General features: G+C 41.0%; 1 protein-coding gene and 1 long non-coding RNA gene across 8 annotated transcripts in view; both read left to right on the top strand.

The window, feature by feature from the left end:
* CEP63 (centrosomal protein 63) overlaps positions 1-17,867 on the top strand; it is a 63,956-nt gene extending 46,089 nt beyond the window's left edge. For 5 of the 7 annotated variants that reach the window (XM_029940235.1, XM_029940237.1, XM_029940234.1 and 2 more), the window contains exons 7-15: positions 2,136-2,369; positions 2,849-2,988; positions 3,806-3,943; positions 6,009-6,123; positions 6,967-7,164; positions 10,051-10,137; positions 13,822-14,027; positions 14,798-15,077; positions 17,469-17,867. In XM_029940235.1, the coding sequence (XP_029796095.1) occupies positions 2,136-2,369; positions 2,849-2,988; positions 3,806-3,943; positions 6,009-6,123; positions 6,967-7,164; positions 10,051-10,137; positions 13,822-14,027; positions 14,798-15,077; positions 17,469-17,627 (1,557 nt within the window). In that variant the 3' untranslated portion in view covers positions 17,628-17,867. The remainder of the gene's footprint in view (positions 1-2,135; positions 2,370-2,848; positions 2,989-3,805; positions 3,944-6,008; positions 6,124-6,966; positions 7,165-10,050; positions 10,138-13,821; positions 14,028-14,797; positions 15,078-17,468) is intronic. The other 2 variants (XM_029940240.1, XM_029940241.1) reach the window with 2 other exon arrangements.
* A 1,049-nt stretch (positions 17,868-18,916) lies between these two features.
* LOC115292256 lies at positions 18,917-20,421 on the top strand. The gene is made up of 2 exons (XR_003908881.1): positions 18,917-19,557; positions 20,096-20,421. It is a non-coding gene; the product is annotated as an uncharacterized LOC115292256 (long non-coding RNA).
* The last annotated feature ends 1,005 nt before the right edge of the window (positions 20,422-21,426 follow it).

Genomic DNA, 21,426 nt, shown 5'->3' with positions numbered 1-21,426 from the left:
TTCCTGGCCTGCCATGTTTCATTAGATAGGTCTGTAACCACTCTGATAGGTTTCCCTTTGTATGTTATGACCCTTTTATCCCTAGCTGCTTTCAGAATTCTCTCTTTATCTTTATATTTTGCCAGTTTCACTATATGTCGTGCTGAATATAGTAAATCTTGAAGTCAGGTAGCATTAGTACTCCAACTTTTTTTTCTTCTTCAGGATTGTTTTGGCTAATCTGAGTCTTTTGCCTCTCCATATAAACTTTGGAATCATTTTGTCAGTATCCATAACATAATTTGCTTGGATTTGGATTGTGATTGTGTTGACTCCATAGATCACACTGGGAAGAACTGATATATTAACAATATTGAGCCATACTATCTATGAACATGGAATATCTCCCCTTTTATTTAGTTATTCTTTGATTTAATTCATCAGAGTTTTGTAGTTTCCCTTAAACAAATCTTGTACTTGTTTTGTTATATTCATACTGAAGTATTTAATTTTTTTAGATGTTAATGTAAATGATATTCTGTTTTTAATTTAAATTTCATATGTTCATTGGTGGTATGTAGAAAAGTGACTGCTTTTTGTGTGTTAACCTTAAATCCAGCAACCTTGCTATAATTGCTTATTAATTCCAGGGAGTTTTTTTCCTTTTCTTTTTTTTAAGTTTTTATTTTAATTCCAGTTAGTTAACATGCAATGTTAGTTTTAGGCATACAATACAGTGATTCAGCAATTCTGTGTATCACCTTGTGGTCCTCATGCCAAGTGCACTTCTTAATTCCCATCACATATTTAACCCATCTCCCAACTCTCTCCCCTCTGTTAACCATCAGTTTTACTCTATAATTAAGAGCCTCTTTCATGCTTTGTCTCTCATTTTTCTCTCTGTTCATTTGTTTTATTTCTTAAATTCCACATGAGTGAAATTATATGGTATTTGTCTTTCTCTGACTTTTCTTAGCATTATAGCCTGTAGCTCCATCCATATCATTGTAAATGGCAAGATTTTATTCTTTTTTATGGCTGAATAATATTCGCTGGTGTGTGGGTGTGTGTGCACACATGTATGTACATACCACATCTTCTTTATCCACTTGTCAATCAATGGACACTTGGGTTGCTATTATAAATTATGCTGCTATAAATATAGGGGTGCATGTATACCTTTTAACTGGTATTTTTGTATTCTTTGGGTGACTAATCGTGTGATTACTGGATTTTAGGCTAGTTCTGTTTTTAACTTAAAAAAATTGTTTTTAAACATTTCTTACTCATTTTTGAGAGACAGAGTGAGCAGGGAAGGGGCAGAAAGAGACACAGAATCTGAAACAAGCTCTGAGCTGTCAGTACAGAGCCCGAAGTGGGGCTCGAAACCACGAACCACGAGATCATGACCTGAGCTGAAGTCTGACGCTTAACTGACTAAGCCACCCAGGCTCCCTTACTATTAACTTTTTGAGGAATCTTCCAGGAGGGTTTTTGGTGTTGATTCTTTCATATTTTCTATATAGACAATCATGTTATCCTTGAGTGAAGACAGCTTTAGGTCTTCCTTCCCAATCTGCATACCTTTTATTTCTTTTTCTTACCTTATTGCACGGACATCCAGTTATGTTGAAAAGGAGCAGTGAAAGGGGATGTTGTTGCCTTGTATCTGATCTTTGTGAGAATGCTTTGAGTTTCTCATTATTAAGTATGATGTTATCTGTACAGTTTTTGTAGATAGTCTTTATCAAATTGAAAGTTCCCCTTTATTCCCAGTTTTTATTATGAGAGATTTGGGGTTTTTTGGGTCATGAATGGGTTATTATAAATGAGCTACTATTTTATGTTTAAAATTTTTTTAACATTGATTTATTTTTGAGAGACAGAAATGGAGCATGAGTGGGGGAGGACTAGAGATGGGGAGACATAGAATCTGAAGCAGGCTCGAAGCTCTGAGCTGCCATAGTTCAGACACAGGGCTAGAACTCACGAACCATGAAATCATGACCTGAGCCGAAGTCAGATGCTTAACTGACTGAGCAACCCAGGCACCCCCTATTTTTTTTTAAGTACAATTGAGTTTTACTTTAATCTTCCTATTCATCAATTATTCTTTTATTATTTCATTTTTATCTATTGGTAATCTGTGTTTCTAGGCTCAGCTTGCCAATCGGAAACAAAAATTAGAGTCCGTGGAGCTGTCCAGCCAGTCAGAAATCCAGCATCTGAGCAGTAAGCTGGAGCGGGCCAATGACACGATCTGTGCCAATGAGTTGGAAATAGAGCGCCTCACCATGAGGATCAAGGACTTGGTGGGAACCAATATGAATATTATACAAGAGCAGCAGCAAAAAGAAGAAAAATTGAGGGAATCTGAAAAACTGTTAGAGGTATGTTATAAAATTACTACCATTGGTTGGCGGGGGAGGTACCTGGGTGGCTCAGTCTGTTAAGCATCTGACTCTTGGTTAATTAGCCCAGGTTAGGATCTCACAGTTTCATGAGTTCGAGCCTTGTATTGGGCTCTGTACTGACAGTGCAGAGCCTGCTTGGGATTCTTTCTTTACCTCTCTGTCCTTCCCCTGCCTGTGCTCTCTTACTTGCTCTCTTTCTCTCAAAATAAATAAATAAGACATTTAAAAAGGTTACCACAATTGGGGAAATGTGTATATGCGTGTTTTTAAGAGAAAATAATTAACCTTGAGCTAGGTTCCAGAATCCATGGCGTCTTTCCTACTCTGCAGCCAGTGGGTCAAACATTGACAGCTATATCAACATGGTGCCTGTTAGAGCCGGACTCCCTGACTTCCTTTTCTCATGAAATAGAAAAATTAAAATAACACTTGATTTTTTCCTGAGTGCTTTTCAGATCCTCCAGGAAGAAAAGAGGGAATTGAAGGCAGCTCTTCAGTCTCAAGAAAATGTCATCCATGAGGAAAGAATGCAAAAGGAAAAGCTACAAGCAAAATTAAAGCCTGCTGACACTCAACACACAGTACAGGCTGTGAGGTATATTTAATCTTAAATATTAATTGTAGCCAAATGGTTGGTTAGCACTGAGCCCTAGTTTTAATATTGCGTATTCATAATTTTGTGTTTGATCATGTTATGGGGTTTCCTATTCAGTTTTAATTTCTGAGTTAAATTTTTATGGGTTATAAAATTTTGTGTGGTTAGTTTTTTTCTGCCTCCAGTGTGGGTCCCTAACCAAAAAACTGTAATGTTTAGAAAGTTAGAAAGTGCTTGGTCAATCTGTAGCCTTGGTTAAACTCCAAATGTGAAAGGAATTATAGTCCATCTTCCTGGGGGGTCTCCCTTCCTTGGTAAAATGTCATGATTTGTAGCTGCTTATCAACATCATTAATAAGCCAGCTATTGAGATAGCTTGTCTTTAAAAAAATCCTAAAACTCATTTCTGTGTATGAATTATTGTCAAGAGATTTGTAATAGAAAGTAATGGAAGGAACTATGCTCCTTTTGCCCAATTTAAGCCTGGTACACATATCTATTCTTTTCAGAACTCTCCTGTAACTTTTCAGTTTCTTTGACTCAAGGTATCAAGTGGAAACAAAATTTTTGTTGTTTTTTCTTTTTACCTTGAAAAACAGGCCAATTCCCAGTTGAGAAAGGAGTAAACTGCTGTGACTTCTTTGAGAAGCATCATCTCTCGCTTCTTTACACTTTCAAATGTTATTTTCTTAAAGCAGGAGATAAGCTGAAGAGTTGTAAAGAGTTCCATTACCAAAACAACTGAGAATGATGAACTGATTGGCCTTGGTTATTTGCAGAGATCAGAAGCCTTGAACAGTCCCATGTCCTTCCTTAGGTCATTGCAAGAGTCAAGGGGAGAAAGGAGCTACACCTCGCAAGGGCAGGGGGACGTGGGCAGCGTGCTGTCTCAGCTGGATCTCACCCTCGGCAGTGAGGAACTCCTGCAGGCAGAGGTGACTCGCTTGGAAGGCAGGTAGATAATTACATACACATTTCAGGAATGTTTAAGTTGTTAAAAATGATTTTTGATCATCATATTGAGAAACTAATATGACAGTCATATTGAAAAAATACATTTTTTTCCTTTAGCTTCCATAAATAACCTAACTTCTTATTTCATGAGAAAATAGAAGTAACAAAAGGAGCGATTCCTAATTTTTCTCCCACTCAATCTACCAGTCTACCTGCGTGTGGGCCCTCAGTCTGTTAGAGTGGATGAGTTGACGATGACATGTCTGTCCCCTACCACTTCACTTGTGTCCTGTTAGCACAGTTTCTTCCTTTCTCTTTTACATCGTCAAACTCTTCCTCTCTGCTAAATCACTCCTCGGGTATAAAGTAGGCGTTAAGTATTTCCCGTATTGGGAAAAAATTGAAACCCTCCTTGAATCCTGTGTCCCTGTCAAGTCATTTCCCTATTTCTCTGTTCTTCAAAATCAGACTCGTCAGAGGACTTGTCTATACTGACTGCACTAACTTTAATTTTGCGGTTCACCTCGTAGAATGCCTTCAGTTCGGCTCTGCCGTCTAGCGGCCACCTCCCAGGAGCTGCTCTCAGCGAGGCACCCTGGGCACATGGCGCTCCTTCCTCCTGTCCAGAAGTGCCGTTCGTTGATTTTTCCTTGGTGCTTGTTGAATCCCGATCTGTGCTATAACATGCCCAGGTCGCTTGCTTTGTTGTCATACTTGTGATCTGTTTTCGTTTGTCATACCTCTAAACTTTGTGACTGGGAAGAGTTTGATATTTTCTTTGAAACATGAATCGTGATCATTTGTACACTAACGTTTTCTGTATGTAAAAAATTTTTAAGTCTTTACATCTATTGGTCTTTAGACAAAAAAACAACAAAAATGTTGCCATTTTACCCTTTTATCTTTAAGAAATACTTTTTTTGTGTTTACTTTTATTTCTGTTTTTAGAAACCACCAAATATTTTCTTTACCTGTTAAATATCATGTGTGCACACACACGTGCACACATACACACAGTATGCTTTATTTCTTTTTACCTTGGAATACTTAAGATATTCTTGGTTATCATTATTGAGGTGTGTGTGTACACTTTAGATTGAATAAAGTAAAGATTATTATTCTTTTTGACATTGGAGCTAAAATTTACCTTCCTATCATAGATTTTCCATCGAGGACCTTTTAGTATTTTACATGTAGGTATGTTTTACTGTACCCCCACAGGCTCTAAAGACTTAACTCGTGTTTCTGACCTGTAGTGTGACCTTGGACTCTAGCCTCTTTCAGCCCCCATTTTCCTATCTCTAGTTAAGATAAGAGAATCTGTGAGTCTTCTCCCACTCCCTCAGCATTTGACACACTGTGTTGCATACTGAGTACCAAATAAACAAGCATTCTACGACATTTAGAAATAGGTAAGCTTGAAATAAATGGATACAAACACCAGTGTTCAGTAATAATGGCTTTAAAAATATTTTTTCTATCAGGCAAATAGAAAAAGGAACCCTTTTTCTGACAGTTTATTTGGTGTCATTTGGTTTGAATATAATACTCCCTGAGAAAGGAGTAGAAGGATGTTATTAGCAGAAATGAGTGGCAAGATAGCAGAGGCGTGGTGCCCCTGAGGCTCTCCTGTCTGGTGAGGGGTTGATTCTTAAGTAAGGGTAACGGGTTGGAATCTCTTTAAAGAAGAGTATTCTGGCAGCTGTGTGTAGGGTGGAATTGTAATTAAGTGTGGTGGAGATTAAAATTATAATGGTGACTCCAGTATAGTTTCAGAGAAAAAAAAAGCATGTTAAGTTGCTGTAATCTTTACAATTTTTAACCAGTTACATTTTAGACAGAGGGATACAGTATATGTAAACACAGAAATCAAAAGTATCTCCAGAAGTTTGAATTGGATTTAGTTGTCTCTGGTGATGAGGAAATTGGAAGTGAGTTTTAATTTGGGGTAGGAGGGGATATTTAAGATAATTCTTGGACATCAAAGAAGTAAGTTAGCTAATTCAGTCTGTGGGTTTCAGGATGTTTGTGTTACGTCTGTGATCATATTTTTGTCATGTGTACAGCTTGGAGTCTGTGAGTGCTACATGTAAACAACTAAGCCAAGAACTAATGGAAAAATATGAAGAACTGAAGAAGATGGAGGTGTATAACAATGAGTACAGGGCCGAGATTAAGAAGGTAAAAATCTGCCTGCCTGCAGTTGCAAAGTCGTATGTATTTATAGACTGAGCTGGGGGTTGGGAGGTCATCGGAGTTATTTTTAATGAGAGAAAGATGTAGTCCAAAGAGCCACCTGATATTCAGGAGGAGATGTGCATCTGGAATGTGCTTAGGTAGAGTCTTTGTCATCCTCAGGGATGCTGTAGAAGTGTTTTTGAGATAATTGAAGCCTGTCCTTTTTGAACTTTAAACTTCACTTTAAATATGTTTTGATGAAAAGCTTTCTAAAAGTTATACACATTTTTGCTTGCTAAAAGATATGTGAACTAGCCTTTAATATTTTCTTACTGACTGGAGGTGGTCATGGCTCTCCGTTCTGCGCTGTGGTGGTTAATATCCTCATCTGCCATAGCAGTTTCACAGCCAACTGTTTGCACATTAATGGATCCTGGCTGTTATGTTTGTTGACGCATACTTTTTATTACTTACTTGAGATTACTTCTAGTTTCTTTCTTCCTCTTCCCTTTCTGTTGTCTTCTGTGGACAAGGAAGCTATATAAAAGTTTTTAGTTTTGCCACTAAAAAAAAAATAAAGCTCACATGCATGAACTTTGACACTGGTTTTCGGCATTTGACTAACTCATCTCTCCCTGTTTTGTGATGAATAAATTATTGTGAGTATAGACATCTGACCTTCAGTGTAGATGTACAACTTGGTAAATTGTCAAGTTATTGCAGACTTAAGGTAAAAATTCATGTCTTGAGGTAAGGTAGAAATAACCTTTTATTTTAACTATTATATCTGTCTGTCTAATGTGCTTTATCTTAATTTTTTATGCTTTCCTTTCTGTTTCTTTGTAGTTGAAAGAACAGATTTTACAGGCTGAACAAAGTTACAGTTCTGCATTGGAAGGAATGAAGATGGAAATCTCCCAGCTGACCCGGGAGCTACACCAGCGAGACATCACTATTGCCTCCGCCAAAAGCTCCTCTTCTGACATGGAGAAGCGACTCAAAGCAGAGATACAAAAGGCAGAAGAAAGAGCAGTAGAGCATAAGGTGAGGCTTGAACAAAAACGCTCTTCAGCTGAAGTGTTTTTGAAGGTTGAATTCAGTACAGAGATAATTTCCATAGTATTTTTAAAAAATGGTTTATCTTGAGAGAAAGAGAGTGTGAGTGGAGGAGGGGCAGAGAGAGAGAGAGAGAAGAGAGAAGAGTGAGAATCCTGAGCACAAGAATGGGAGTGCTGAGCCTGGAGCCTGACTTGGGACTTGATCCCACAACACATGGGATCATGACCTGAGCTAATATTAAGAGTTGGACACTTGGGGTCCTGGGTGGCTTCGTTGGTTGAGTATCCAACTCTTGATATCAGCTCATGTCATCTCATGGTTCATGAGTTCGAGCCCCACTTCGGGTTCTATGCTGACTGTGTGGAGCCTGCTTGGGATTCTCTGTCTCCTTCTCTGCCCCTCCCCTCTCTCAAAATAAATAAATAAACTTAAAAAAATTATTAAAAAAATAGTTGGAGGAGCGCCTGGGTGGCTCAGTCGGTTGAGTCTCTGGCTTCGGCTCAGGTCAGATCTCACGTTCGTGGGTACGAGCCCCGCGTCGGGCTCTGTGCTGACAGCTAGCTCAGAGCCTGCAGCCTGCTTCTGGTTCTGTGTCTCCTTCTCTCTCTGCCCCTCCCCCTCTCATGCTCTGTCTCTCTCTGTATCAAAAATAAATAAAACATTAAAAAAAATTAAAAAAAAATAGTTGGACACTTAACCGACTGAGCTGCCTAGGTGCCCCTCCATAGTATTTAACGCAGGAAATTTGTATTAGACTCCTGCTTTTGGCCGAGGGTGTGCTGGTTCACAAGCATTCTGTGCGGATCAGTGGGGAGGTGAGAGTGGGTACAGAGTAGAGGCTGTGTCTGTTGTGCACGGTGAGAGTGTTCACTCTGACAGATGAGGACTGGGAAGCAGGAACTCCTGAAGGGCCCTGCCAGCTTGTGAAAGGTCGTAGTGTTCTCTTGAGGCCAGTAGAGAATGGCTGTAAGTGGGAGTCAAGCGTCTCTGTGGTTGTCATATGGAGAGTGAGCTAGGCGGCAAAGAGACCACTGTGGATGCTCTTACAGGAGTGGCATGGTGCCGGAGCAGTGGGCAGGGAGGGTAGGTGAATGGCTGAATGGATGAATTCTGAGATGTGTGACTGGTAAAATCAACTGGACTGCTGGGTTGATTGGACCCAAAGGGCAAGTTAGACAGAGTTAGGGAGAGATGTCACTCAGGATTGTGACATGGGCAACTGAGTAGAAAGTGATGTTCTTTAGTGAAATAAAGAAAAGATAGGGAGTAGTTTCAGGTGAATACAGCATTTGTATGAAAGTTACATAAAATAGGGAAGCTGGTGGAGGGAACACTGGTTCGAGATAAAGGCTAGAATTTCATATGGAAATACCTATGGAAATATCTAGTAGTCGATTCCACAGAAGGCCTGGGATTCAAGATTAAAACGGGTGAGACATATTGCTTTGGAAATCTCTGCATGGAGTTGACCTTTGAAGCACCCTGAGAGACTGAGAAATTATAGGGAGAGAGCATAGAGATAAAAAGGTGAGATTGAACCAGACTTAAGAAGCTACTCATTTAGGGTAAAAAGATGTTGGAACAGAGCTGAAAAAAGGAGCAATAGGGAGGGAAAGGAGATAGTTTTCCCAAAGGAAGCAGGAACTCGAGGAAGGCAGGAGCCTTTTCACGTTGGAATGGCTGAGGGACTGAGGAGAGTGAGGACTGAAGGTAAGTCACAGGCACCCCTCCTTTATTGCACTTCGGTGAGACAGTCCTGTGATGAGCAAATCTCTTGGCGCCGTATTTCCAATAGTATTTGCTCTTGTCTCTGTGTCACGTTCTGGTAATTCTTGCAATATTTCTTAAACACTATTATTATTATTATGTTTGTATGGTAATCTGTGATCAGTAATTATAATTTGCTGAAAGTTCAGGTGATGATTAGCATCTTTTAGCAAAAAAGTTTGTTTTTTTTTTAAGCTTATTTATTTGGTTTTGAGAGAGAGAGAACACTCACATGAGCAGTGGAGAAGCAGAGAGAGAGAATCCCAAGCAGGCCCCATTCTATCAGCACAGAGCCCGACGTGGAGCTTGATCCCTTGAACCAGTCATGACCTGAGCTGAAATCAAGAGTCAGACACCTAACCAGCTGAGCCACCCAGGTGCCTCAAAAAACTATTTTTAAATTAAAGTGTGTAAATTGTCTTTTTAGACTTACTTAATGCTATTGCATACTCAGTAGACTACAGTATCTTGTAAACATAACTTTTATATGCCCTGGGAAACCAGAATATTCATTTTGACCCATTTTATTATGATACTTGCTTTATTGTGGTGCTCTGGAACTGAAACCTCAGTATCTCTGAGGTGTGCGCGGAGCACAGTCCATATGACATTGGAGGTAGAAGCCACATGGACAAGGCTGATGCTGGAGAGCGGGAGGGATTGACCAGTGAACTCATTCACCTTTTTTTTTTTTTTTAATATTTTTTAACATTTTCTTATTTTTGAGAGACAGAATATGAGTAGGGGAAGGGCAAAGAGCAAGGAAGACACAGAATCTGAGGCAGGCTACAGGCTCTGATCTGTCAGCACAGAGCCCGACGTGGGGCTCGAACTCCTGAACTGCAAGATAATGACCTGAGCTAAAGTCGAACACCTAACTGACTGAGCCACCCGGTGCCTCTTCTTAGAATATATTAAATACATGCATGTTAATTCATCTTGATACACCTTTTTAAAAAATCTTTTTAGGAAGATATTTACATATGTACGTGTGTGTGTGTGAATGAAGAATGCATCTTTACCTGATAAAAATTATGTATGGAAAACTTTTTTAGATGCATTTGATTTATTGTATGTTTGTTTTTTCTGCTTTTCCCCTCTCAGGAGATTTTGGATCAGATGGAGTCACTCAAGTTAGAAAATCATCATCTTTCTGAAATGGTGATGAAACTGGAATTGGGTTTACATGAGGTACATAAATAGAAAGTTATGTTTTGTTCTGTTATCCAAACCTTCTAAAGAAGTCGCTTTGTAAATATTGATGTTGTAAAGAGAGAGTTAAGATCAAACTATGGAATGCTTCTGCATTAACTTGTTCAGAGAAGTCAAGACAATGATGGAAGTGAGCAAAATATCACTCTCCACCTCAGCAGTTGGAAGATGTTTTTCTTAGTATGCATATCACAAAATAGATGACAGTCTGTGCTCTTACTAGGGAGCATGTATGTGCAGTGCTTAGCGTAGTGTCTGGGAGGTAGAAGTATGCAGTAAATGGTAAGTGCTATTACTATTGTTGTAGTTACTATGTTCGTAATATCTTGTCCTTATAAAGTATATCATCTTTTACAGAATTTGTATTAATTATATAAGATATAGTTAATTTAGTCAAATATTCTAGAATCTTTTACCTTCCACGTGTTTTAGTAGACCATGTAACAGACACAAGGAAGGCTGAGGATTCCTGCCTTAGGAGAGTGAGAATATGCCAGTAGAGGGTAAGAAGTGTGTGGCAGCTCCTGGATATGGGCAGAATATGCTCACTTAACAGTGAGTTGTAAACCGTGGGGGTGTCCTTTGAGCTATTTTTGTATAAAATTCCTATATTTTGCAAAATGCCCCCCTGCTCTGACCCATCTCTTCTTGGTGTAGGTCAAATGCCGAAGATTGTAGAAATCCTTTTTTCCTGCACTTCGGACAGAGTGCGCCTTCAGAGATGGGTGGTCACACTGCCCTCAGTGGCTGTTAAGTAGTTTTAATTTCACAGTCATGGAATATGGTGGCTGGGGTGGGAGCAAGTGCACAATCCAAAATACTAAATGAATACTTCGAGTAAAAGAAAATATTGGGGACTATTTTTATAATCTTTTGGGACAGAAAGATTCTCTTAGCATCATGAATCAGAATTTTACAGTGAAATCAATTTTACAACATAAAAATGTAAGTTTGTGATGGCATAAGACCCCATAAATAAAGACTTAATAGACTGGGGGGAAACAATTTGTACATAGGTCAAAAGGTTAATATAAAATATTAATATAAGGATTTCCTACAAAGATAATAAAAAGATCAGATTTCAGTAGAAAAATGGCCAAAGAACATAGATAATTCATAGAAGTAATGCAAAATCCAATGAACAAGAAAAACTTGTTTAACCTCCCTAATAATCAAAACAAAATAAATAAATATTTTTTTGCTAACTGGCTTGACAATGATTTTTAAAAAATGAATATAGTGAGTATTGGCAAGGATATGGAGCAACAGGCTCTCATGCTCTGTTAGTGAGAAAGTGAATAAATATGGCCTTTCTAGAGGACAATTTAGCAATGTCCATTAAACTTGTAAATATATATAGGCTGTAAAGTCCTGGGTCATGTGCATTCTGATTTTGAGAGTCATTGCAGAGTAGCTCTCCAGAAAGGTCATATCAGTTTGCTTTTCCAAAGAATCCATCCTATAGGAGCAAATGGTCATTTTGATGCTCTTTGCAATGTCTAATAATTGGCACTAAGCTAAATGTTAACCTATAAAGGGATAGTTAATCTGTGCCTATCTATACTATGAAATATTATGTCATCATTTAAGGTGGCAGATAAAAATAGGCATCTAATCTTGCTCCCTCCCAAATTCCTCTAAAACTATCATGAATGGATTTTTTTTATTTTTAGTGATTTTTTAAAAAAGTTACTCTGAGAGAGAGAGTGAGAGGGAGAGCGTGCATAGCAGCAGGGAGGGGCAAAGGCTGGGGTTGGGGGAAAGAATCCTAAATAGGCTTCATGCTGTCAGACCCTGATGTGGGGCTCAGTCTCACAAACTGGGAGATCATGACCTGAGCTGAAATCAAGAACTGGATGCTTAACTGACTGAGCCACCCAGGTGTCTCATGAAAGGGTTTTTTTTTGTTTGTTTTTTGTTTTTTTAAGTGCAAGCCTGCAAAGATAGGAAAAAGAGGAGAGGCGACAGCAGCTAAATTGTAAGGGGGAAGTTGGACCGATGGAGGGAAGGAAGGAAGGAGGGAAGGAAGGTAGGAATGTAGGTAGGTAGGTAGGTAGGTAGATGATTTTCATTTGCCCTAATAAAGCCATTACTACACTAGTAGTGGAGAAGGTCAAGAACCAACCTGATTTACTCCACAGAATCTTCAAAAGACTCAGGATTCGGCAGTACTTGATGAGAGAACCTTATCTTACGCAGTCATTGCCTGTTCGTATTTTAGAGTTGAGAACTCTCAGGGGTGCTTAAACCAGACTATGACCAGAGATTCTGTTGAGTTTAATTTCTTCTGAAACCCTGACCTAACAGTGGTAATCTGTCCTTACAAACAGCTGGGCATGTACATGGCCCACAGTTTTTATATTACGTTTCACATTCACTTATCTGTAATTGTTGTTAATAAAATCATAAATTTGAGAAAACTTTAAAAGAGGCCTGGCTAAAGCAAGCACTATCTTTTTTAAAAAGTATATTTAATGACGTCACGCATCAGACTCTGGCTGGTCAAAATCTTGTCAACTAGTTTAAACTTCCTCTGGTTTTGAATGTATTGTATGTAGTAAGAATAATTATTAGAAGGTTCCTGTTTGCATTTTATCACCTAGGAGGGTGGAATTACTTTTACAAATGAATGTTTGGATTTAAGATCTGTTTTAACAATTATCTAATTCTCTTAATAATGAAAGCAGTAACTCCGATATAAATTGTCTGCCACACTTCAAAAATCGACAGTTTACAGTTTCACTCCTACCTCCTACAGTTTTGTTTTCTTTTTTTCAGATTTTATCTGGCATTGGCAACTTATTGAAAAATTTTGTAACTTACATCACTACTGGTACACAGATAATTGAAAGCATTTTAGAGGTTATATTTAGGTTCTGTTTGTTAAACCACTTTTGACCAGCTTATTTCCAGAAAATTCTTTACAGAAAAGACCAAGCTAAACATCATACTAAATTCCAAACAAGATGACTGTAATTTTTCAGAATGCTAATGAAATATTTTGTCATTAGGAAAAAACAAATGGTCCAGACTGCTGTCTTTTAAGGTACTGTATTCCTGGGAAACATCTAGATTGAAAAGCAATAAAATGAATGATCATAGAACCCATAGCAGATCAGAGCAGGACTCTCTACCTTGTACTTGCAAGTTGCTTTACCACGTATTTCAAATTGATTTCACATACCAGACTAGGTGCCGATGTTACGTAAAAGTCCTTAAAAGCAGAGAACTTCTATAAAAGTTATCCCTGCCAGCTGGAACTCCTTTTCAGAACCTTCTGCTCAACTGTATTTCTTTGAACTAGATCTCTCATTCTTCTGTAGATATTCTGGAAGAACCCATGGCTGCTATTTCCTTTCTTCTCTGTTTCTGACTCTCACATGTAGCCTTCCTCCATCTGAGCTGCAGCCTTCCTCTAGCTCGTTAGGCATTCCTTGGCTCATCAGGGAAGCCCATTGAGCTCCTATTTTTCCACACCCATTTACTGTAAGAGACAACACTTTTTTTTTTTCTCAAAGGGGCCAAACACTAGCATTCACTTTTTCAAGTAAAGCTGCAGATGAACTAGTTGTAACTGAAAGAGATGTAATTTCCCACCGTGGGTCTCACAGATCACAAGTATTCTTATACAAATTAAGTAACTCTAGTATTCTCTTTTATTAGGCAAAAGAGTTTTCACTAGCAGACCTCCAGGAGAATTATATTGAGGCGTTAAATAAATTAGTGTCTGAAAATCAACACCTGCAGAAAGAGTTGATGGATACTAAATCTAAGCTGGAGAATTCTACTCAGATATGCAAAAAAACCCATGACAGAATCTTTAAACCGACACACAGCAGAGCACCTGAGTTCAAGAATACAGAGTTCAAGTAAAATTTTTTCACAGTTTATTTTAAATGTGTACTATTATAATTCTCATTTGTTTGAGAATGGTTTCAGACTTAGAAAATTAAATCTTCCTCAGACGAGTGCGTCTGACTCTGCAGTACAGCGTGGACAAGTAAAGCTGCCGTGAGGCTAAAATGCGGCAGGTGGTTATGGCATTTCCCTTCAAGCTTCAGTTTCAGACACTTGGGACACACGCCTAAACAACGTCCTTCCTCCCCTGAGCCTCTCTCTCCGTGCCGCCTCCCCCCTGTCTAGCCCCATAAGAAGTAGAAATTGGCTTTTCACATAAAGAAAGCTTCCTTTGTATTTTTGGTCAATTAATTATAAGCTGTTACCCTAAGAAGTCAGCATTCAGTGAAAACCCACCTGGCTCCAGCTCTTGTTATACGGCTGACGCGTTTGCCTACCTACTGAAGCCTCTGCTGACACCTCACTTCCACTGCCACCTTGACCCCGGAGCATGGCAGGCACCCTGCTCACACGCACAGCACTTCCCTCCCTCCTTGCACCAAACACACTGAGGCAGCTTGGCTTCCACGTGAGGGCTGGGGCCTGGCAGCGGGGCTGGACGTCTGGGGCCTGAATGGTCAGAAAGAGCAGGTAGTCTGAGTGGGCTGCTCCTCTTGTGAATGACGGCCTTACTGGGTAGGCTGTTCCTTTATTTTTAAGTGAACTTCCTGCAGCAGTTCTGTGTTAAAAGAGAAAAGTTACTACAATTTATATTTGTTTTGTTTTCTAATCTACTATCCAGGCCAGCCCGTGGCCCGTACAGACATGATGGAGTAAAGCCTGGGCCCTACAAAACAGGTCTTCGTTCTCCGAGGCGACAAGTGTTGGATAGCTTAGAGCCCGTGTCCGGGGTTCTCAGCCCCCTGGGCTCTCAGATCAGCCCTTGCAGTTCCACCATCTCTTTGCCTTCTAACTTTCTGTGTAAAACTAACTCTGTGCCTTCAGTGCTAGATAAAAATGATGCCAATTTTTCTGACACTATCTCTGAGAGTATAAATGACCAAGAAGAGTTTATGTCTTCGGTATGGAAACTTTCTGATTTTACTAGCTTATTAAGTCTGTTTACTTTGATTTTATTTCTTATTTTAAGGGTAAAGAAGGGTGATTTTTTTCTTGTTCTCTATCTTAAGTATTCTTTATTATGCTCATGTAATTCTGTCATGTGGTTTTGCTCATGAAGACACATTTTAACCATGATTACTCAGGATACATCTTAGTTTTGAAAATTAACATAGCCATTCATTTGTGTCTTTTTTTTAAGTTTATTTATTTATTTTTAAATGTTTTTATTTATTTTTGAGAGAGAGAGAAACAGTGTGAGCAGGGGAGGGTTAGAGAGAAAGAGAGACACAGAATCTGAAGCAGGCTCCAGGCTCTGAGCTGTCAGCACAGAGCCCGACGCAGGGCTTGAACCCACTAACCATGAGATCATGACCTGAGTTGAAGTCAGACGCTTAACCGACTGAGCCACCCAGGCGCCCCAAGTTTATTTATTTTGAGAGAGAGAGAGAGAGAGAGACAGAGGCAGACTGACCCTGACGGGGGGGGGGAGGGGCAAGGAGAAGGAGATAGAATCCCAAGCAGGTGCGCCCCTCTATCAGCACAGAGCCTGATGGTGGGATTCGAATGCACCAGGATCATGAGGATCATGACCTGAGCAGAAACCAAAAGTCAGAGGCTTAACCAACCAAGCCACCCAGGCACCCCCTTCATTTGTTTTTAACCTTAATTGGAAATTTCCTGCCTTTTTCAGAGAGGGTTAATTTTGTATTGGTTCAAAGAATATCTCTGGGTGCCAAGATAGTCATGAGGCATAGCCAGCGAAGAAGGAAGGAAGTAACTTGAGAAAAGGAGAAAGCAGTGGGTAGAGGTGGAGTAAGGAACCGTGCCTGACGTGTCCAGACATGGACTGGGTGCCACCGTGTGACACTTGCTGCCCCTTGTTCCTGCAGCCGCTGTGCAGACTCTACCATTTTTCTGAATTCTCTACTGAAGCACTTGCCTCTGGCCAGACTTTCATTACCCCCACCAGTTACATGGTCCTATCCTTGTGAAAGAAAATTCAGTGTATTTGATCTTTTCATCTGCCAACAAGTTCATGGAAGGGTTTTCTTTTCATTGTTAAAATAAGTCTCCACTTGCATGTAATTCTGAAACCCAAAAGCATCCTGAAAACTTTCTTCCTAAGTTTGGCAGCAAACACTTTTTGGCACTGAAACCTGACCTGAAGTGAACTGATGTGCTAATATGTATAGACTGTTTACCCCACTTAGCGTTTTACTTCAGAAATATCAGTGTATTTGACTATGAGACATTACATCAGACTCCACTAAAGTAATACAGTTGGTCCTCATTAGTCATGGATTCTGTACTTGTGAATTTGCCTACTCGGTTATCTAACACCCTGTTCAATACTTGGGGGACTCCCACAGTCATCTGTGGTCACGTGAGGAGCTGTGAAGAAGTTGGATCCCTGCACTTGAACGTTCCCAGCTGAGACTGGCTGAGGTGGTGTCATGCCCTCCTGTCCAGCTGTCACACAGAGGTGACCAGAGTGGGGAGGAGGTGGGGACAGCACAGTGTAGGGCAGGGAGCTCGGGCTCTGGGGCCTGATGAACAGGGTTGGCACCCCAGCTATGGCACCTATTAGTGGGGTGGCCTCTGGCAAGTCACTTCACACTTCTGCACCTCATTTTCTCTTATGTAAAGAGAATGGATTCTGTCAGGATGAGTTGTTTTTAGGATGGTAGTCCGTGTGAGGTTGTGTGCGTGTGTGTATTTCCCCAAGGAGCAATGTTTCTTTATTCACTAACTCAGTGTTGGAGGGGACTGTATAGAAAACAACGACTGCATGTGAGAATGGACTGTATATGGTACATGTCCTATACAACCTTTCTAAAATCTGGATTCTGAACTACCATGGCTCCAGGAGTTTCAGAGGAGGGAGTGTGGACTGAGATTTTGGATGAGGGAAGGTGTAGATTTCACTTGGCTGTCTAATATGTTGTCGGTAGATTTTCTGTGCTTTGAAATCTAACATATTCAGATTTTAAAAGTGAATTTGAAATAACAAGCATTAAATATATTCTCTTTTTGGGTATTAAAGGATGTACAAATCTAAACTGAGATATTCTTTAGACCCATAACTAACATACTTATGTGACACTTTCCATTTATACAACTTGTGTTAGAAAGGAAGAAGACTGTTAACTTTTACAGAATAGCTTTTTTCACTATCATTAGTAAAATACTAATGATACTATCTTATCATTAGGATAAAAACAAATTATCTCTTCAGAAGAAAAAGTATTTTTTTAAGTCACCTTTTAATATTTCTGGTTAGAAAATAGGAAAATGTATCTGAGAAATCTACTGTTCAACTTAATGTACGTCCAAATTTGTGTCTCCTTCAGTGTCCCTTGCCTGTGTCTCCTCTCGGTTCAATAGCTGCCAGATTTCTGGAAGAAGAGGAGCTGCGGTCCCATCATATTCTAGAGCGCCTGGACGCCCATATTGAAGAGCTTAAAAGAGAGAGTGAAAAGACTGTGAAACAGTTCACGACCCTAAAGTAGCCTCTTTGAAAAAAATCACAAACTTGGAAATAAAAACGAAGCCTGAAGAGCTACTGGCACCCAAAGTAGCAGCTCTTCGAAGGCCGAACAAGTGAAAATAGTGAAGATGAGACATCCTGACACTGTCGGGAGAAATCTGAAAATCTGATGCTTCTCTAAGGCACTTTCACTGCTCTGGTTTGTTTGAAGAACCTTCTCCAGGAATAACTTGTAAGAATAAACCACTTTGCTAGACTTTTTTTCCCCCTCACGTTAATCTTTATTATAAAGTGGTATTTTCTCTTAATGACCTAAATGTTAATAGCTGTAGACTAATTAAAATAAAGATGCTATGATACAAGGTGAAGAGAAAGTAACTACAGAAGTGTGTAGTGGAAGTATGGGTTTCAGAGTCAGACTGATCCAGATTGAGATACCAGTGTTGTTGCCTCTGGCCGATTGGGCTGGAACCCTCTAGAAGGGTGAAAGAACCGTGACGGGAAGCCCTGTCTTGCTCCAAACAAAGGAGAAAAGAGAAACGGAGGGAGGGGATGGAGGGAGGGGACAGGCTAGTCTTCGGCGTGCGGTGCCTGTGGAGTGTCAGGTGGAAATGCTTGGCATGTGCAGTTGTGAGATGTGTAAAGTGGAGACAGAGGTCTCAGTGTGCAGAAGGTGTTTTAAAACCACGGAGAGGCAAGATCCACCTGATAAGGTCTGCCAAGGAGGGTGTGTGGGGAGAGGAGGGCGGAATGCAGGGCTGGGGGCCCTGAAGGATGCCAGCAGCTGAGGATCCCGGGAGATGGGTCAGCAGAGGAGCTAGAACAGGTAGCTGGAGACCTGGAAGGGGAAGTGCAGCGTCCGGGCCGCTCAGGGACACGCGCCTGCGGCCCTCCCCTCCCCAGTGCACCTTGGTCTCAGCATACAAACATCCTGTCATTCCCCTTTCTTTAAAGAAAAGTTCCCTGTGCCTTTCTGTCTCCTGCTCCGTGTGTTTGCTCCCCTTCACCCGCACATTTCTGGCAAGAGTTGTCTGTGGTGACTGTTTCCAGTTCCTCACCTCCCTCTTCTTAACCTCCTCTAACCCCACCTCCATCCCTGCCATGAAACTGCTCTCTTGCTCTTGAGGACACCAGTGATATAATTAGTCCCTGAGCATCATTTCACACAGCTCGCCAATCTCTCTTCCTCTCTTGGCTTCTATGACCTGTCACTCCTGGTTCCCCTCCTCCCTTACTGGCCCCTCCATCTCACGCTGCTCTCTGGCTTTTTCTCTTTTTCTCTTCTGAAGCCTCTCCTCCCCGGCCCCCCCCCCCCCCCCGCCCCATCTCAGGGCTTTGATGTGGGTTTTCTCACTCAATATAATTTCCCCAGAATATCCATTCACTTTTTAAGCTTTTAAGACCATCTATAGCCCAGTAACCCCTAGATTCAAAGCTCATCTTGACTTCTCCCCAGAGATGCTGTCTTAGATACCTGACTCAAGAGTTTTTTTACTTGAATTTCTGATCATCATCTTATGTTGAATTTTCTCAAGAGAGAATTCTTGGTTCTCCTTCCTGCTAAGATTTCATGTCAGGACAGGGTCGTGTCTGCCAGGTGCTGGGAGTTCCCCTTATTTCCTTCTTTGCCCACACCTCTGGGTCCAGGCCCTTCGGACGTCCTGTAAGTGCTGCTTCCGAAGTGCAGCCATTTCTCTCCCCTGGTGCCAATACTCTGGTCCAGACTAACCCGCACTCCCCTTCCTACTACTCACCACTCTCAACTCATTTTGTTACTTGATTTCCATTTTTATTGTCTGTTTCTACCCTTAGAATTGCGCCTCTTGACGTCTGGTTTGCACTGGGCTCGTCATCACCCGGCACAAGCGTGGCACTGCGGAAGTGCTCAGATAGTCTGGACCAACAGATCAGTGTCCTTCCTCAGATGCACCACATTCTCCCTTTGTGCCTTTGTACGTGCTGTCCCTTAGGTCAGCTCCCTCTTTCCACACACTTTCACACGCCCCTATTATCTTGCCTGGCAAAGACTTCCCAGCCCCTCATCAGACTCAGGGAGAGCTGCTCATTTCTTACAGCACTCTGTGTGTGCCCCTCTCAACGCACTGACCATACGTGCTGTCTGATTTCTGCCTCTTCCACTAAATTGGAAACTCCTTAAAAGAGGGACAAGGTTCTGCCTGTATTCAGCGTGCTGTCTTACGCATAGTAGATACTAAGTGACTACTAGGTGGGTAAAAATGGCTACCATTCTGGGCTTCATTGTACTCACTTGTAAAATGGGGATGGTACCTCATGGAGTTGAGAGGATTTACTGAAAATACATTTCTGAAAGGGCTTTGTAGGCTCTAAAACATGTGCCCATCTGGATTGATATGAGGGGATTTCTGAGTGTCAGACTGTCCCATGATTCCACGGATGACGTGTGGGGTGAGCTACTTCATTCCGCTTGGCCAGCATTCCCAGTGAAGTTTGGTCTGGATTTCTATGCAGATTTTACCTGAAGAGGACAAAGTGGAGTTCTCACTGTGGGGAGGATGCTGCCTTTCAGTGGAGCCTCCTTTGATTTCAGTAAGCCCGGAATACAGTGAGTGTCATTGCTTCTCTCTGAGTTACGTGTCTTGCCCAGGGTCCCAAAGCCAGGCTGTCCTTAGCAGAGCCTAGGGGTATAGTGTGAACTCTGCAGGCTGGGACCCTGCTCCTAATCCTGGCTCTACCACTAACTGGCTCTGTGACCTTGTGCAAGTTAATTCACTTCTCCATACCTCAGCTTTCTCATCTGTAAAATGGGCAATAAAAAGCATACCTCCCTCATGGGATTTCTGTGAAGATTAGTATTTGTAAAGTGCGTAGAACAGTGCCTAACCTAGTAAGCACTATGAAAGTATCATGTCAAGTAGAAAAAACATACAACACTGTCTCTGTTATGACTTCACAACCTAAAAAAAGTTCTACCTTTCTTTCCTACACAGACACACAATGCTTGGGAAAGTGGGGTGATGGTAGTCTGCTTGCAAAACAGTGTGGAAACTAAAAGTTAAGGGTGAGAAAAATAACTTTAAAATAAGTTCTGTCATTAAAGACATACATTCACAGACTGACAGAACATCCAGTTCAGTTGCTGGAGACAGCAACTTTACCTCTGAGGTTGTTTTTTGTTATTGTTGTTGTTGTTTTTAAACGTTTGTTTTTGAGAGACAGAGACAGAGCATGAGTTGGGTAGGAACAGAGGTGGTGGGGAGACCCAGAATTCAAAGCAGGCTCCAGGCTCTGAGCTGTCAGCACAGAGCCCAATATGGGGTTCAAACACACAAACTGTGAGAGATCATGACCTGGGCCAAAGTCAGATGCTAAACTGACTGAGCCACCCAGGCACCCCTGAAATTTTTTTTAAGTTTATTTTTATTTATTTTGAGAGACAGCCCACACACGAGCCAGGGAGGGACAGAGAGAAGGAGAGACACAATCCCAAGCACACACTGTGCCATCAGTGCAGAGCCCAATGTGGGGCTTGAACTCACAAACTGTGAGATCCTGACCTGAGCCAAGATCAAGAGTCAGATGCTTAACTGACTGCACCACTCAGGCGCCCCTTACTTCTGAGTTTCTTAAGGGCAAAAGCGGAGAAGGACATTACTTAACAGCTTTATGGTGCTGACAGGATCAAAACAAACCGTGGGTTCAAGGGAAGCACATCTTTTCTGAGTGGCTGAGCCTTAGGGGACGTCCTACAAAATGTTTGTAACTGATAATAATTCACACAGCTTCCTTAGAGTGGGCTTTCAGTGTGGGCTGATGGCAAAGGCCGAAGTGCAATCCTGACC

This window comes from Suricata suricatta, chromosome 5 (assembly GCF_006229205.1).
Source record: "Suricata suricatta isolate VVHF042 chromosome 5, meerkat_22Aug2017_6uvM2_HiC, whole genome shotgun sequence".
NCBI lineage: Eukaryota > Metazoa > Chordata > Mammalia > Carnivora > Herpestidae > Suricata > Suricata suricatta.
Note: the sequence above shows the minus strand (reverse complement) of the source record. Positions and strands in the feature narration are given on the sequence as shown.